We start from the raw sequence: 15739 nt of genomic DNA, 5'->3' as shown, positions 1-15739 counted from the left end.
TTCTGTTGTCTGATCAAGTGACCGTAGATCTCGGGGATCTCACGTGATCAAACTGTTGTTATCGATCCATTATTGATTGATGATTTGTGCTTCATTGACAGATTAAATTGATTGATGTACATATTTTAATGTTTTTATTTTATCTTTTTTTCTCTTCAGACACATTTTTCATTTTTTCAACTGACAGAAAATCTGACCGTCAGCTCCAGTTTCTGTGATTCATATTTAATCAATATTTAATCAATTATATTACAATCGATAACTAAAGTTATCGATTATTATACTACATGTTATTAATGAGCCATTATTGATGAGCTGCTATTGATCAACTGTTATTGATCAGCTGCTAATGATTCGCTGGTAATAATGATTGACGAGATGTTATTGATGAAGCGGTGTGAGGTAAGAGTGCGCAGTCGGCCGAGCGAGGCTGAATTATTGATGAGGACTCTCTCTCCCTCTGTGTGTGTGTGTGTGTGTGTGTGAGGAGGACGGAGAGACGGCGACCAACACAGAAAAGAAGAGCTAGCGCAGAGGAAAGAAGGAACAACAGAAGAAGAGATTAAAAAAGAAGAAAAAGACGGAGAGCAGAAGAAAAAGTGGAGAGTGAAATAGGAGAAGAACAAAAGAAACGAAACTCCAACAGACGACAGGAGAGATGCAGTAAACAACAGCAAACAAACAAACAACAAAAAGTAATGTGAAGAAACAGGAAGTACATCCAGGTGAGTTCCTCTTACCTTTGAATCTGGCCAAGTAGAGCGCCAGGACTGTTTCTGTGTTTCGGGGGCTGAGCCTGCACCTCTGTAGGAAAAACAAGATCTGATTGAAATTAAAACAAATAAAATTTAATTAATTAAAATGTTTTAATGTTTTGTTTCTTTTCAATTGTGATTTTTTTTTTCCTTTTAAATTTTTTGTGATGTTCTTCTTTAAACCAATTTGGCAATTTATTTTTCTTTTACACTTTTTGTAGATGTTTTTCTTTTTGCAGAAATTTTTTTTCTTTTAAAAATTTGGTGATTTTTTTTTTTAAATTTACATTTCAATGATGTTTTATTCCCCTAGTCCCAGTCTGGTCCCAGTCTGGTCCCAGTCTGGTCCCAGCTTGGTCCCAGTTTAGTGTCAGTTTCGTCCCAGTTTGAGCCCAGTCTGGTCCCACTTTGGTCCCAGTTGAATCTTTCTTCTCGTTCATCAGATAAAAATGGCTGATTACAGGAAAGGAGAAGAAGAAGAAGAAGAAGAGGAGAAGGAGCAGGAAGTGACCTGTCAGTCCCAACCCACCCCTCCCTCCTCTGTTGCTGTGGAGACAATGATGTCACTGCGACGGCAGGACCTGTTGTGCATTGTGTGTTTCGGCAGTTACGACTTGATGACACGGTTACCACGGCGACTGCACTGTGGCCACGCCTTCTGCCAGGCGTGTCTGAAGAGACTGGACACTGTTATCAACGAACAGGTGACTGATGACATCATCAAACTCACCTGTGTGCAGGTGACTGATGACATCACCACACTCACCTGTGTGCAGGTGACCGATGACATCATCACACTCACCTGTGTTCAGGTGACCGACGACATCACCACACTCACCTGTGACCAGGTGAGGTACTGACCTGTCCCTGTGTCCCCGTGTCCCCTGCAGGTGTGGATCCCGTGTCCTCAGTGTCGGCAGAACACGCCACGGCCCCGTGGAGGTGCGGCGGGTCTGGACCTGGACCTGGCGTCCTTCTTGGGAGTGAAGGCCCAGCAGACCTGCGTCTCCTCCTGCTCCTCGTCCTCCTGGAGTGGCGGGCAGGCACTGCCGGCTGGGAACGGGAAGCCATGGCTGGGGAAGGAGGTGGCCGAGGACGGCTGGTCACATGGAGGACTGGCCGAGCCACGCTTCCATCGCTACGGCAACTGCTGCCCGCTGCCGTCCTGTTGGCTATGCTGCTTGTTCTGCTGCCCTGGGCGGGGCTAAGACTGACCAGTGAGAGTGCTGGATTCAGCTGTCCCTTCATGTCAATGAACATATTTAAATAAACATGTAAACAACATGTGAACACGTGTCACAGAGCGTCACAGTTCATTCACAAACACAGTCATTGTGCCACCCGCCGCCCCCAACCTGTTTGAAAAGTTTCACAGTAAAAGCATCACAGTAAAAGCACCACAATAAAAGTTTCACATAAAAAGTTTTAAAGTAAAAGTGTCAAAGTGAAAGCACCACTGTAAAAGTTTCAAAGTAAAAGCACCACAGTAACTGATGAAACTCACGTGGTTTTTATGAGAAAGAAATCTTTATTGACATTTCCATAATTTACAAAAACAGAGCGACCATCAGCAGAGTTATTTCATAACATAATAACATCATCGTTTAATTGGGCCAATCAGCTGCTTCAGCTGTAGGTATTGTGTGATGCGAGCAGCTCTGATTGGTTCAAAGAAAAAGCAAAAGTCACACAGTGGACGGAGGAGCGTTGTACTGGTCGGTTAAATTATGCAAGTTTGTTTGTTTGTTGGTTCAGTTTGTCGACAGGAGAAAGGTTTGGCACAAGGCATTCTGGGAGCTGCAGTCCTCCACACAAGGTTACCCACAATGCCTGCAAGTCTTAGGGTCGTCAGGTGACCAGCTGGGCCAATCAGAGACTGCCGAGACCCTCGCCCACTCTGATTCTCTGTCCCGACTGCAGGCTGAAGCTGAAGTCTCTTGGCGCCTCGAACAACAGCACAATGGTGGAGCCCAGGTTAAACTCCCCAACCGCCACGCCACGCTGCAGGGCCACGCCCCCTTCACCTGCACCCAGCTGCAGGGCCACGCCCCCTTCACCGGCCCCCACCAACACCTGGTCGTCAGGGGCTACGTAGCTGCGGTCATAGAAGGAGCCTTTCCTGTAGCGAGGAGCATTTGTCTGAAGCTCCTGACCAGGAAAACACACAAAACACACATAAAAATACTGAGAAATACTACATAATACTACTACACAATACTTATGTCATACTCACACAAACACTAAAAAATACTACTACCAAATAATACTCTAAATACAACAACAGTAATACAGTAATACTGCAAATACTGCAACACAACATAATAGTTTTGTCACACGTACACAAATACTGAGAAATGCTACATAATACTACAAATACAGCAACATAACATAATACTTTTGTCATACTCACAAACGATGAGAAACACTAGTACCGAATAATACTACAAATACTGCAACATTAAATACAGTAATACTACATATACAGCAACATAACATAATACTTTTGTCACACAAATACTGCAACACAACACACAGTAATACTATTAATCCATAAGTGCAGGTAGAGATCACACCTGGTCGAAGTTAATCTTGATGGAGCCGACGTTTGTGGCGCCGACCGCCGTTAACGAGAAGAAGCCGTGCTGCCATTGGCCGGTGAGCACCACCCGCTCGTTAAGACAGAAGAGCTCTTTGACCAATCGGGCCACGCCTGGATTCACGGACATTAACGAGCCTAACGAGGACACAGACAGGTGAGGAGCTGACAGAAATTAACGAGCCTAACGAGGACACGGACAGTGAGGGGTTCACAGACATTAACGAGTCTAATGAGGACCCAGACAGGTGAGGGGCGGGGCCAGAGCAGGAGGCACGAGGCAGGAGGAACGAGCTCTCACCTGGGAAGTGACGGCGAAGCTCCACCCTCCAGTCTGTGGGCGAGTGGAAGCAGTGATAGTCACCTGGAGCCAGGTACACCACCACGTGGAACAAGTCGTTATCAGGATTCGACAGCAGCAGGTCCTTAAAGGACGACGAGTCTAACGAGACAGAGAGGAATCAGTCTCCAGTCTCTGACTGGAGGTGGACCCAACGAATTCAAGAAAACAAGTCCCAAATCAAGTCCAACCTGGGTGGGGTGTTGTGTGGTCTTACCATTGCCCCGCTTCCTCTGTGGACCCAGGAAGTTCTCCAGACTGTAGGTGACCCCCTTTACCTGCTCCACCTCCGAGTTCTTCACTTTTCCAAAGTGGAGGATCCTCCCGTCAGCCGGAGAGATCTGACCGAGTCAACGAGACACGAGTCAACGAGACACGAGTCAACGAGACTAATAAAAACAACTAAGCACTAAAAACTACACGTGTTTCTGCAGGATGGGGGAGGAGGAGGAGGAGGAGGAGGTGTGTTACCAGACAGGAGGAGGGGGAGGGGGGGGGGGTGTGTTCCCAGACAGGAGGAGGAGGAGGAGGGGGAGGAGGAGAGTGGAGGAAGCATGTTACCAGACAGAAGGAGGAGGAGGAGGAGGAGGCGTGTTACCAGACAGGAGGAGGAGGAGGAGGAGGAGGCGTGTTACCAGACAGAAGGAGGAGGAGGAGGAGGAGGCGTGTTACCAGACAGGAGGAGGAGGAGGAGGAGGAGGCGTGTTACCAGACAGGAGGAGGCGCAGAGTGGTCTGACTGCAGGTTTGAGGCGTCGGCGGAAGAACTCTCCGAGGTTTCTGTAGTGATGTAAATCTTCCACCGCCGCCTCCTATTGGACAACAGGGAAAATAAAGGTATGACATCATCTTTAACCCTTTGAGACCTGAGGGCGCTGCTTAGATTCCCTTAAAAACCTCGAAAAAGGAAACGAATGACCTGAGGAGACAAAGTTTCTCAAAGTGAAAGAAATCATCCAATTCAGAAAAGTATCGTAGAAAAGTCTCAGGAATAATTTTCAGGTAAGTTTTTGTTCAGTTTCCAGTAGTTTTGCAAATGTTTGGGTCATTTCTCTTTTGGTTGCTCCGTGTTTTCTTCACATGGTGACAGAAATCAGTCAATCTGCTCAGGATCCAATAAAAGCACGAAAACAGAAAATATGAGACGGTGAAAATATGACCCCACGACAGCGCGGTCCTGACCTGCATGTTGACCCCGAAGGTCCAGATGTAGAGCGAGTAGACCGGCTTGCGGAGCCACGTGGGGAGCTCCACGCCATTCAGACGACCCCAGGCACGAGAGAGGAGGCGCGTCGGGAAGGAGCGGTACAGCGCCACCTGCAGCACCACACAGGAAACCACACCCTACTATCATCTGCTGTCCAAAACACAATTATAACTGTTATTAAAAATAATATTATTACGGTTACTAAAGATGAAATTATTAGTTATTGAAATTACAATTATTACTGTTATTTAAAAAAAATAGATTACTATTATTAAAAAAATACTATTATTAAAAAAAGATTTCTGTTACCAAAAATAAAATGATTACTTTTATTAAAAATAAAATTATTAGTAATTGAAAATACAATTATTACAGTTATTAAAAATAAAATGATTACTGCTAATAAAAATAAAATTCTTACTGTTACTAAAAATAAAATTATTACTCTAATTAAAAATAAAATTATAACTGCTACTAAAAATAAAATTATTACTGTTATTGAAAATAAAATTTAAAGAAGGAGGAGCAGAAACAGGAGGAGGTCTGAGAGGAGAGGAGGAGGAGCAGAAACAGTAAAAGGAGAGAAAGTTTAGAGAGGAGGTGAAGATCAGGTTCAGCCAGCTGATCAGTCCTGATCTGATTATTGATTATTGATCAGCTCTGAGCCGCTACCGTTCGCTCTCAACCCGTCACATTTCATCATCAACCTGAGCTCCGCCCACTGACACAACTGAGAACCTCACTGGTTCTCCAGGTTGCTCTCCAGGTCGTTTTCCAGGTCGTTCTGATGAAGGTTCAGCGAGGCTGAACACATGACTCATTTGACACGTGATCAACATGTGATCAACATGTGATCAACATGTGTTCAACACACATGAACGAGGATGGAGGCCACGAAAGGACAAAAAAACAAGCCGTCCCTGCCTGTCTCTCTGTCCAATCAGATGCCGGCAGGAAGACGCTCTTACCCGTTTGGCCAGCGGCCGCAGAGTGCTCACTGACAGCACGTAGCACAGGAAGGAGATCGGCCGCCGACGCCAAGGGGCGGGTCGAGACACACCGCCACTGAGCACGCTCAGACGGTGTCGGAGAGCCAAACGAGGCACCTGCAGCCTGATTATGATAATAAGATGATAATGAGATGATAATGAGATGATAATGAGATAATGAGCTGATGATGAGATAATGAGATGATAATGAGATGATGATGAGATAATGAGATGATGATGAGATGATAATGAGATAATGAGATGATAATGAGATAATGAGATGATAATGAGATTATGAGATGATAATGAGATGATAATGAGATAATGAGCTGATAATGAGATAATGAGATGATAATGAGCTGATAATGAGATAATGAGATGATAATGAGATAATGAGATGATAATGAGATGATGATGAGATAATGAGATGATGATGAGATGATAATGAGATAATGAGATGATAATGAGATTATGAGATGATAATGAGATGATAATGAGATAATGAGCTGATAATGAGATAATGAGATGATAATGAGCTGATAATGAGATAATGAGCTGATAATGAGATAATGAGATGATGTTTATTATTTGGCTCGGGGCTCACAACTTCAAATGGCTGAATTCTGTGTTTATTTTTTAACGTTTTGGCAAATTGTTTTCTTTAAAGGTTTTTAGTGATTATTAAGGAAACATTTTGGCTTTTTTTTTAAACTGGCCATTTTTTTGCTTATAATTTTGGGGGGAATTAAACCCCACAGGTCTGGAAGGCGTGCTTCCTTTAATTTATTAGCCAGAAACTGTAAAAACAGAATTTATTGTATGACTTCAACTTTCTGACATCCTTGAACACATCATGTGTTGCTATACAGGTTTGTGGAGCAGATTTCCAGGACTTTTCCAAAACTTTACAAGGCCTGGAAATTGCTACAAGCAAATTTCATGGCTTTTCCAAGTTTTCCATGATTGAATGAACCCCGTTAATGACGTCGTCAGATGTTTAAAGTCCTGCTGCTGCGTTGTGACGTCCCCGAACCTCATTACAGGTCTCGAGTCTCAGGTCACATGACTCAAGTCTGACCTCAGATGATAAAAAACATTGATAAATGAGAGTGTTGCCATGGTGACAGGAAACAGAAGGACAAAAGGAACTAAAGACAAACATGACAACAGAGAGACAGGAAGTACAAACACAGGTGGGCGGGGACAGGTGTGGAGGGCAGAGTCAGGAGGAGGAGAAGACGCTAACGCAGCCAAGGATACTAACACTGATGCTAACAGTGACGCTAACAGTAATGCTAACAGTGACGCTAACAGTGACGCTAACAGTGATGCTAACAATGATGTTAACAGTGACGTTAACCGTGACGCTAACAGTGACGCTAACAATGATGCTAACAGTAATGCTAACAGTGATGCTAACAATGACGTTAACAGTGACATTAACTGTGACGCTAACAGTAATGCTAACAGTGATGCTAACAGTGATGTTAACGTGACGCTAACAGTAATGCTAACAGTGACGCTAACAGTGATACTAACAGTGATGCTAACAGTGTACTAACAATGATGTTAACAGTGACGTTAACATACTAACAGAAAATATTTGATCAGAGCAGTTTTTATTTTTTACAAACTGAACTTTTCTCTTTATCACACACACACACACACACACACACACACACACACACACACACACACACACACACACACGTACACATCAGTGTTGGTGGTTGTGATGAAAGCTAACGTGTGAGTTTCTGTTAAAGCGAGACTTGAATTCAGAAGCTCTCCGGTTATTTTTTTCGGATTAATCAGGAAATCAGGAGCAGGAAGAATAACCTTTGTGGTCTCGGGAGTTTTTTGTAGCGTGTTAAAAATGGTGAGCCAGCCAACAGAACGGAGCAAAATCAAAGAACGTATCAAGGTATGAAAACATAGATACCGCCAAAGCCGACGACATATATGCATACAGAGCGTACGTGTTGACGTCACTTTCGTACATGCCCCCTTCGGTCAGAGTTTCGAAACAGCCACAACAGGAGAAAAACAAACGATTATCTGCTCAAATGAAGCGCAGCTGGACTCGACAGTGATCCTTACGTCTTACCGTAGAATCATCGGTCCATGGACACTGACGTGACGTTTATATTTACCTGAATAAATACACAATGCAAAGCCTGAAGGCACAAACATTTTAAAATGAATTCATTTAATTAGATTTTAAAGTTAAGTTAAACTGATAATCAGAAAAATGCTAAAATCAGATAATCAGCGGATAAGTCAGTTTACGTTGTACTGACACATGTAAATATATGTATAATTTACTTTTAATTGTACTTTTGATACTTTACATTACAGTACAGTACAGTTTATTGACAGAAAATTACTTTCGATACTTAAGTACAGTTAATACCAAATGGGAACCGTAAATCCACGTTTCAGTTTGCTTCTCTTTTCTTCTCCACTTTTCAGCTCCGACCGCTTGTTGAATCTATTTTTACCTTTTGACCTTTTACAATAAAACATCCCGGATTTTTACGGTCAATCGTTCAGCAGCTCGTCCCGTTTGACAAGTTTTTAGTTTTTGTGTTTTCAAGCTAAAGCTGCCACTCTGTCACTCAGCGCACGTAACCGTGTGTGTGTGTACAGAGTGTGTGTGTGTGTGTGTGTGTGTACAGAGTGTGTGTGTGTGTGTGTGTGTGTGTACAGAGTGTGTGTGTGTGTACAGAGTGGGTGTGTGTTGTGTTCCCTGAGTGTGTATTTAGTGAAAGTAGGTTAGCAGGTTAGCACCGGATCAAAAAAAAGAGGCTAACGTGAGCTAAGCTAGCCTAAAGCTAAAATAGCTGACCTGCTAAACTAGCTGTCGCCATGGAGACCACACGCACACACACACACACACACACACACACACACACACACACACACACACACACACACACACAGTAATCTGCTGTAAAGCTCCAGCAGCCATCAAGTTTCTGTTTTGTTGCTTCAGTGAAAACTTTTAAACTTTATCTGACTTTTACTTTGAAATGTTTTCTTCATTTCTATCTTTCCGAAAAAAGAGGGCAAATATAGCGACTGCAAATATATATTTTAGAAAATACAGAGATCAAATATAGAGTAAAAATATAAAGAACTCAGATTTGTTCACATTAATCTTGAAACTGTTCATAAAATGAGAAGTTTTACAGACTTCAGTCTCTAATTTGTTTCCCTTTAACTCCTCTCTGCTCTACATGCCTGGATATATTTACTGATATATAATATATATTTACTGATATGTGATATATTTACTGATATATAATATATATTTACTGAAATATTTACGAATATATGACATACTTACTGATATATTTACTGCTACATTGATTGATATATTTACTGATATATTGATTGATATATTTACTGATATATAATATATATTTACTGAAATATTTACGAATATATGACATACTTACTGATATATTTACTGCTACACTGATTGATATATTTACTGATATATTGATTGATATATTTACTGATATATAATATATATTTACTGAAATATTTACCAATATATGACATACTTACTGATATATTTACTGCTACATTGATTGATATATTTACTGATATATTGATTGATATATTTACTGATATATTTACTGCTATATTGATTGATATATTTACTGATATATTTACTGCTATATTGGTTGATATACTTACTGATATATTTACTGCTATATTTTCTGATATATTTACTGCTATATTGATTGATATATTTACTGATATATTTACTGCTATATTGATTGATATATTTACTGCTATATTTTCTGATATATTTACTGCTATATTTTCTGATATATTTACTGCTATATTGATTGATATATTTACTGCTATATTGATTGATATATTTACTGATATATTTTCTGATATATTTACTGCTATATTGGTTGATATTTTTTCTGATATATTTACTGCTATATTGATTGATATATTTTCTGATATATTTACTGCTATATTTTCTGATATATTTACTGCTATATTGATTGATATATTTACTGCTATATTTTCTGATATCAGAATCAGAAAAGATTTATTGCCAGGTATAGTTAACACAATACGAGGAATTTGTTCTGGTGGTTTGGTGCAACATAAATATAGGAAAAAAAAAAGAAAACAGATAAAATAGAAGATACAAATATAAAATATAAAATATAAAATATAAAATATAAAATATAACAATATAAAAGGTACAAGTCTAGTATTGATATATATTTACTGCTATATTGATTGATATATTTACTGATATATTTACTGCTATATTTTCTGATATATTTACTGATATATTTTCTGATATATTTACTACTATGTTCGGACAGGTTTAGTGTTTGTCTGCAGTCTCTCCTCATGTTTTTTTTTGTCTCCCACCTGAATCGAGCCGTCGCTCTCGCCCTCATCCCTCTTCCTCCTCCTCCTCCTCCTCCTCCTCCAGCTTTCTCGCCCTCTCGCTCGCCGTCCGGCGTGCGCACCTGCCGCCTCACCTGCCGCAGCAGGTCGCGTTCCCGACGCTCGCCGCCGCGGCGACGAGAGAAGAACCTCACCATGAAGACGTGGCCGAAGACGCCGTGGACAGAGACGGCGGGGGACACATGCTGACGTTTTGATTTCACACAACGGAAGAGACAGGTGAGTGTCCACCGAAAGCTCAGGAGGAGAAGAGACGGAGAGAGACAGGGAGGGTGTTTATACCGAGAGCTCCGCCCCTCACCTCCTCCTCCACCTGTCTCTCAGTGTCTCTGTCTGTCTCACAGTGTCTCTGTCTCTCAGTGTCTCTGTCTGTCTCACAGTGTCTCCGTTTGTCTCAAAAAGGAGGGTTTGTCTAAAAATACAAAATACACTAAAAACAAATTCACTTTTTCATCCAGAGGGACCGTGACGTGCAGAAGTTGCTAGAGGACACATATAGAGATTAAAATATAAAGAGGACACATATAGAGAATATATACGTATTATATAGAGTGCAAATCAACTAGATACAACACTGAAAAAAATTATTAATTTATATTACAGTGAACAAATTTATTTCACTTTTATTTTGTATTTTTGTCTTCTTTGTATTATTATTATTATTATTATTATTATTATTATTGGTAATCTATAATCTTATGTTTTTAATATTAAATATTTATTGATTTAAATTTAAAATAATTAGCAAACACAATAATATTACTGCTTTTAAATATTATCAAATCATTATGAAGATGAGGGATTATAAATTATTACAAATTACTTAAAATTATAATTCATAATATAATTCATTTATTTGATTCATTTTAAAATATTACATTTTCTTGACTTAAATTTAACAGAAGTTAATATTTTACATAAATGTAACCTACATAATTAGTTTTCATTAAATCATTGAAGAAATACATGTTTATGATTAGTTACTTATTTCAAAGTGAGAATTGTGATCCTTTTAGCTTTTATGAAGCACTAAATCAAATGTATAAATAAATGTAAATGTAAATGCAAAAATAACTTTATAAAGAGTAAAAAGTAATAATAGTAAATTAAATAAATAAGTGCTGGGGTTATTGTTTATCTGTCTGTGTTTTGTCCAATCACAGTCTCTCTCTGTTCCGCTCAGTTACTCATTAACCAATCGGACCACGTCCATGGAGAACAGACCAATCAGAGGGCAGGAGGGGCAGTCAGGAGAGGGGGCGGGGCCTCTGTGTCAGAGTGACCGGGCAGGACATCATCACGGTCACCTTTCACCCAGTGAACCAATGAGAAGAGCCGCTTGGCTCATCAAGATACATCTTTCTCTAACTTCACAATAAAAGCATCCTGCTGGCTTCCCAGCTTTTATTGTGAAGCAGCAACAGGAAATAGTTGTAACTTCCACAGCTGTGTGTTTGTGTGTGCTTCTGTGTATGTGTGTGTGTATATCTGTTAGTGTGTTTGTCTGTGTGTGTCTGTGTTTGTCTGTGTGTGTCTGTGTTTGTCTGTGTGTGTCTGTGTGTGTTTTCACTCAGCAGGAAAAAGTGTGATGTCACTTTCAGTTCACTCTTAAAGTTAAACTCTGAAACTTGTTTCTGTCCAACGTGTCGTCCTGACTCTCAGCGACGCAGAGCCGGCTGACTGAAACGTGTCGTCCTGACTCTCAGCGACGCAGAGCCGGCTGACTGAAACGTGTCGTCCTGACTCTCAGCGACGCAGAGCCGGCTGACTGAAACGTGTCGTCCTGACTCTCAGCGACGCAGAGCCGCTGACTGAAACGTGTCGTCCTGACTCTCAGCGACGCAGAGCCGGCTGACTGAAACGTGTCGTCCTGACTCTCAGCGACGCAGAGCCGGCTGACTGAAACGTGTCGTCCTGACTCTCAGCGACGCAGAGCCGGCTGACTGAAACGTGTCGTCCTGACTCTCAGCGACGCAGAGCCGGCTGACTGAAACGTGTCGTCCTGGCCAAAGTCAAGTCAATTTTATCTATAAAGCTCATTATAAAAAAAAACAACACAGTCTGCCTCAGAGGGCTTTACAGCGTACGACATCGCTCTGTCCTTAGACCCTCACACTGTCTAAGGACAAACCCCTGTAACGAGGAAAAATTGTAGAAACCTCATGAAGAGCGATTGAGGAGGGATACAATTATATTACAATAATGAGCAGAAGAAGAGGAGAAGAAGAGGAGGAGAAGAGGAGAAGAAGAGGAGGAGAGGAAGCAGCAGATGTGTCCTCTCGTGGGACTCTGAGTCAGATAATGAAAATAAAAATTAACTAATGTCACTGATGATGGCGTCTGATACCAAAGGAAGTTTTTTCGTGTTTTCCGTTCGCCTTCATACTCCACATGCAGTGAATCAGCTGACCTCGTGTTGCTCAGTATGTGTAGAGCCGCTCATATTGAAAGGATGTGTATATAAACTCCTCCTCCTCTTCCTTTCTCTCTTTTCTATCACCGCTCTCTGGCCTTTATACTTAAGTCATATTTGCTGATTAGTGACCCTCGGTTCTTCATTTAGCGCTTATCCTTTTCTGGAGCACAAGTTTCTTCGGGTTTTAGTTGGACTGATGCGCTGAGCTCCTTTTCCTTCTCTTGCTCCTCCATCTGAAAACGCTCATGTCTGTTTACTGCATTACGCTAACTCCGCTGTGGTCTTGGTTTTGCCACTGCTGTGGTCCTGCCTGAAGCTATACCTGTGGGTCCTGGTTACGCGAATGCCGTAATCGTGCTTGGCGCAACCCTCTACTGCCCTTTTTATGGAGCACCAGCTGACACAGACACGAACTCGTAGCACCAGCTGACACGGAATCCACTAGCTGACACGTAGTCAGAGCTTGCTGATGCGTGCACTGCTTGGTGCTGATAAGCCCCGCCCCTCCAGGTGAAACAACACTTTAAAAAAGTCCCCCTCCTCGTACCTGTGTGGGCGTGGCCAGATGGGGCGTGGCTCCATCATCCGGTTGGCCCCTCCTCCTGTAGTGCTGGTAACCAAGGTAACCGCCCCCTGTTACTAACAGCAGGGGGAGGGGGCGGGGGCGGGGCAACAGCCCACGACCTGCAGAGCGAGAGAGAGCTGATTGGTATAAAAGATCTGAGACACAACTCTTCTAGTTACACTGGACAGAAAAGACAGACAGACAGGTGTACAGACAGGTAAACAGACAGTTGTACAGGTGTACAGACAGGTATACAGACAGGTGTACAAGTGTACAGACAGGTATACAGGTGTACAGACAGGTATACAGACAGGTGTACAGGTGTACAGACAGGTGTACAGGTGTACAGACAGGTATACAGACAGGTGTACAGGTGTACAGACAGGTACACAGACAGGTGTACAGGTGTACAGACAGGTATACAGACAGGTGTACAAGTGTACAGACAGGTATACAGGTGTACAGACAGGTATACAGACAGGTTTACAGGTGTACAGACAGGTATACAGACAGGTGTACAGGTGTACAGACAGGTATACAGACAGGTGTACAGACAGGTGTACAGGTATACAGACAGGTGTACAGGGTTACAGACAGGTACACAGACAGGTGTACAGGTGTACAGACAGGTATACAGACAGGTGTAACAGGTATACAGACAGGTGTACAGACAGGTATACAGACAGGTGTACAGGTGTACAGACAGGTATACAGGTGTACAGACAGGTATACAGACAGGTGTACAGGTGTACAGACAGGTATACAGGTGTATAGACAGGTATACAGACAGGTGTACAGACAGGTATACAGACAGGTGTACAGGTGTACAGACAGGTATACAGGTGTACAGACAGGTATACAGACAGGTATACAGGTGTACAGACAGGTATACAGACAGGTATACAGACAGGTGTACAGGTGTACAGACAGGTATACAGGTGTACAGACAGGTATACAGACAGGTATACAGACAGGTATACAGACAGGTGTACAGGTGTACAGACAGGTATACAGATAGGTGTACAGACAGGTGTACAGGTGTACCTGTGCTCAGGGTTCTTTGAGTTGGGAAGTTTCGGGATGAAATTCTGTGAAGAAAAAAACATTTAAAATCAGTTTGATCATTTTAAAGGTCACAGATTCTGTTATTGATCCAGCACTGATGTATTGATTCTAATAATATTGATCTATTATTGATACTGTATAAATCTATTGATGATAATGATGATACTGATAAACCAGGAGTCGCATTGACATTCAGAACCACTTTTCCAAGAGATTCCTGGCCGAGACAGCAGCTGGACACAAACTTCAAACAGCGTAAAGATTCAACTGAACATGAACATTAACGACTGAAAGTTTCTTAATCCTGGTGACTGTCGCTGATGATAATATTGATCTGATATTGATACTGTTTTAATGTATCGATGATGATTATTATATTTATCTTTTGTTGATACTGTATTATCTACTTGTGATGATAATATTGATCTTTTATTGATACTGCATTAACCTATTGATGATGATGATTATATCGATCTTTTGTTGATACTGTATTAATCTATCGATGATGATTATATTGATCTTTTGTTGATACTGTATTAATCTACTGATGATGATTAAAATATTGATTATTATTGATAGGAAAGACGGGTTTTATTTGTCCTGCTGCTGTTTCCGGTCATGTTTGTGTGACGTAAACAGTTGAAGTAACCCACGTGGTGAGTGTCACCTGGGCCGAAGCTTTCATCCCTCTCACTCACATATGCGTCACCTGTGTGACGTCACATTCTGCGCGCCGTTTGGCCGGCAGACGCGATCAAAGGTTAATTTAATACAAACTGTGACCGGAGTCTGGCGGAGTTGCGTAAACCGCACTTACGTCACGCTGTCATGAGGTGACGGCCACAGAGTGAGCACGTCACTGACTGACGTCATGATTGCTGACCCTAACTATCGATAAAACAAAGGTAAATACCTGAGAGTCAGTCCGCAGCACACCCTCCGCAAGGCCGCCGCCATGTTGTTTAAGGAAGTGACGCAGGACGTCGTGCGTAAAAGATGAAGGCAACTTTTACCCCGAGTACAGTCTGTCAGGTAAACCTGAGGCAGCTGCTGCCTGCCAGGCGAAGCTGAGGGATAACACCATTGAATCAAAAACTGACGATCAAGAGGAGCAGAGGAAATAAACACACACGTTTACGTCATCTGTTCATGAGAGTGTGTATGTATATTTTTATATATATGAATATATACATAAAGAGCTGAGTGTAGTGTGAATATTTTTTAAGTGTGTCTGTGTGTGTGTTTGTGTATGTTTATTGTGGACAACAAATAGGTATTGATTGACTGATGTATTGATGATGAGGGTGAGACAGGAAGCTAATTGATCAGTGATCAATGACTCTGATCACAAAGAGACA

General features: G+C 41.7%; 2 protein-coding genes and 1 long non-coding RNA gene across 5 annotated transcripts; 2 read left to right on the top strand and 1 right to left on the bottom strand.

Moving 5' to 3' along the window:
- The first annotated feature begins 531 nt into the window (after window positions 1-531).
- On the top strand, window positions 532-1963 carry rnf224 (ring finger protein 224). Its single transcript, XM_042508881.2, has 3 exons — window positions 532-725; window positions 1199-1459; window positions 1646-1963. The coding sequence occupies exons 2-3, from the start codon at window positions 1205-1207 to the stop codon at window positions 1961-1963; spliced, it is 573 nt and encodes a 190-aa protein (XP_042364815.2). The 5' UTR covers window positions 532-725; window positions 1199-1204.
- Window positions 1964-2260: 297 nt separating this feature from the next.
- pisd (phosphatidylserine decarboxylase) lies at window positions 2261-15378 on the bottom strand. Of its 3 annotated transcripts, XM_042509778.2 has the most exons (9): window positions 15295-15378; window positions 14361-14404; window positions 13299-13435; window positions 4873-5007; window positions 4401-4502; window positions 3909-4032; window positions 3653-3793; window positions 3329-3489; window positions 2261-2903 (listed from the first exon to the last, which is right to left on the bottom strand). In XM_042509778.2, the coding sequence occupies exons 1-9, from the start codon at window positions 15336-15338 to the stop codon at window positions 2625-2627; spliced, it is 1167 nt and encodes a 388-aa protein (XP_042365712.1). In that variant the 5' UTR covers window positions 15339-15378; the 3' UTR covers window positions 2261-2624. The 3 variants fall into 3 exon arrangements, with proteins under 3 accessions (XP_042365712.1, XP_042365713.1, XP_042365714.2); XM_042509779.2 differs by lacking the exons at window positions 13299-13435; window positions 14361-14404; window positions 15295-15378 and adding exons at window positions 5866-6010; window positions 10470-10579; XM_042509780.2 differs by lacking the exons at window positions 13299-13435; window positions 14361-14404; window positions 15295-15378 and adding exons at window positions 5866-6010; window positions 10297-10472.
- Window positions 10415-15304, top strand: LOC148186260 (uncharacterized). Its single transcript, XR_015775122.1, has 3 exons — window positions 10415-10554; window positions 11519-13957; window positions 14055-15304. It is a non-coding gene; the product is annotated as an uncharacterized LOC148186260 (long non-coding RNA).
- Window positions 15379-15739: the final 361 nt, after the last annotated feature.

This window comes from Plectropomus leopardus, chromosome 20 (genome assembly GCF_026936395.1).
Source record: "Plectropomus leopardus strain MGB_pleo_1.0 chromosome 20, ASM2693639v1, whole genome shotgun sequence".
Taxonomy (NCBI): Eukaryota; Metazoa; Chordata; class Actinopteri; order Perciformes; family Serranidae; genus Plectropomus; species Plectropomus leopardus.
The sequence above is the reverse complement of the archived record's forward strand: the minus strand, read 5'-3'. Positions and strand labels throughout refer to the sequence as shown.

Bases quoted from the DNA above. Each gene is read 5' to 3' on its own strand.
- rnf224 (XM_042508881.2), top strand. From the start codon at position 1,205: ATGGCTGATTACAGGAAAGGAGAAGAAGAAGAAGAAGAAGAGGAGAAG. The intron at 1,460-1,645 runs GTGACTGATGAC...TGTCCCCTGCAG, and splicing joins ACACTGTTATCAACGAACAG to GTGTGGATCCCGTGTCCTCA.
- pisd (XM_042509780.2), bottom strand. From the start codon at position 10,472: ATGGTGAGGTTCTTCTCTCGTCGCCGCGGCGGCGAGCGTCGGGAACGC. The intron at 5,008-5,865 runs GTAAGAGCGTCT...GTGGTGCTGCAG, and splicing joins TGCGGCCGCTGGCCAAACGG to GTGGCGCTGTACCGCTCCTT. The intron at 4,503-4,872 runs GTCAGGACCGCG...GTTGTCCAATAG, and splicing joins CCTTCGGGGTCAACATGCAG to GAGGCGGCGGTGGAAGATTT.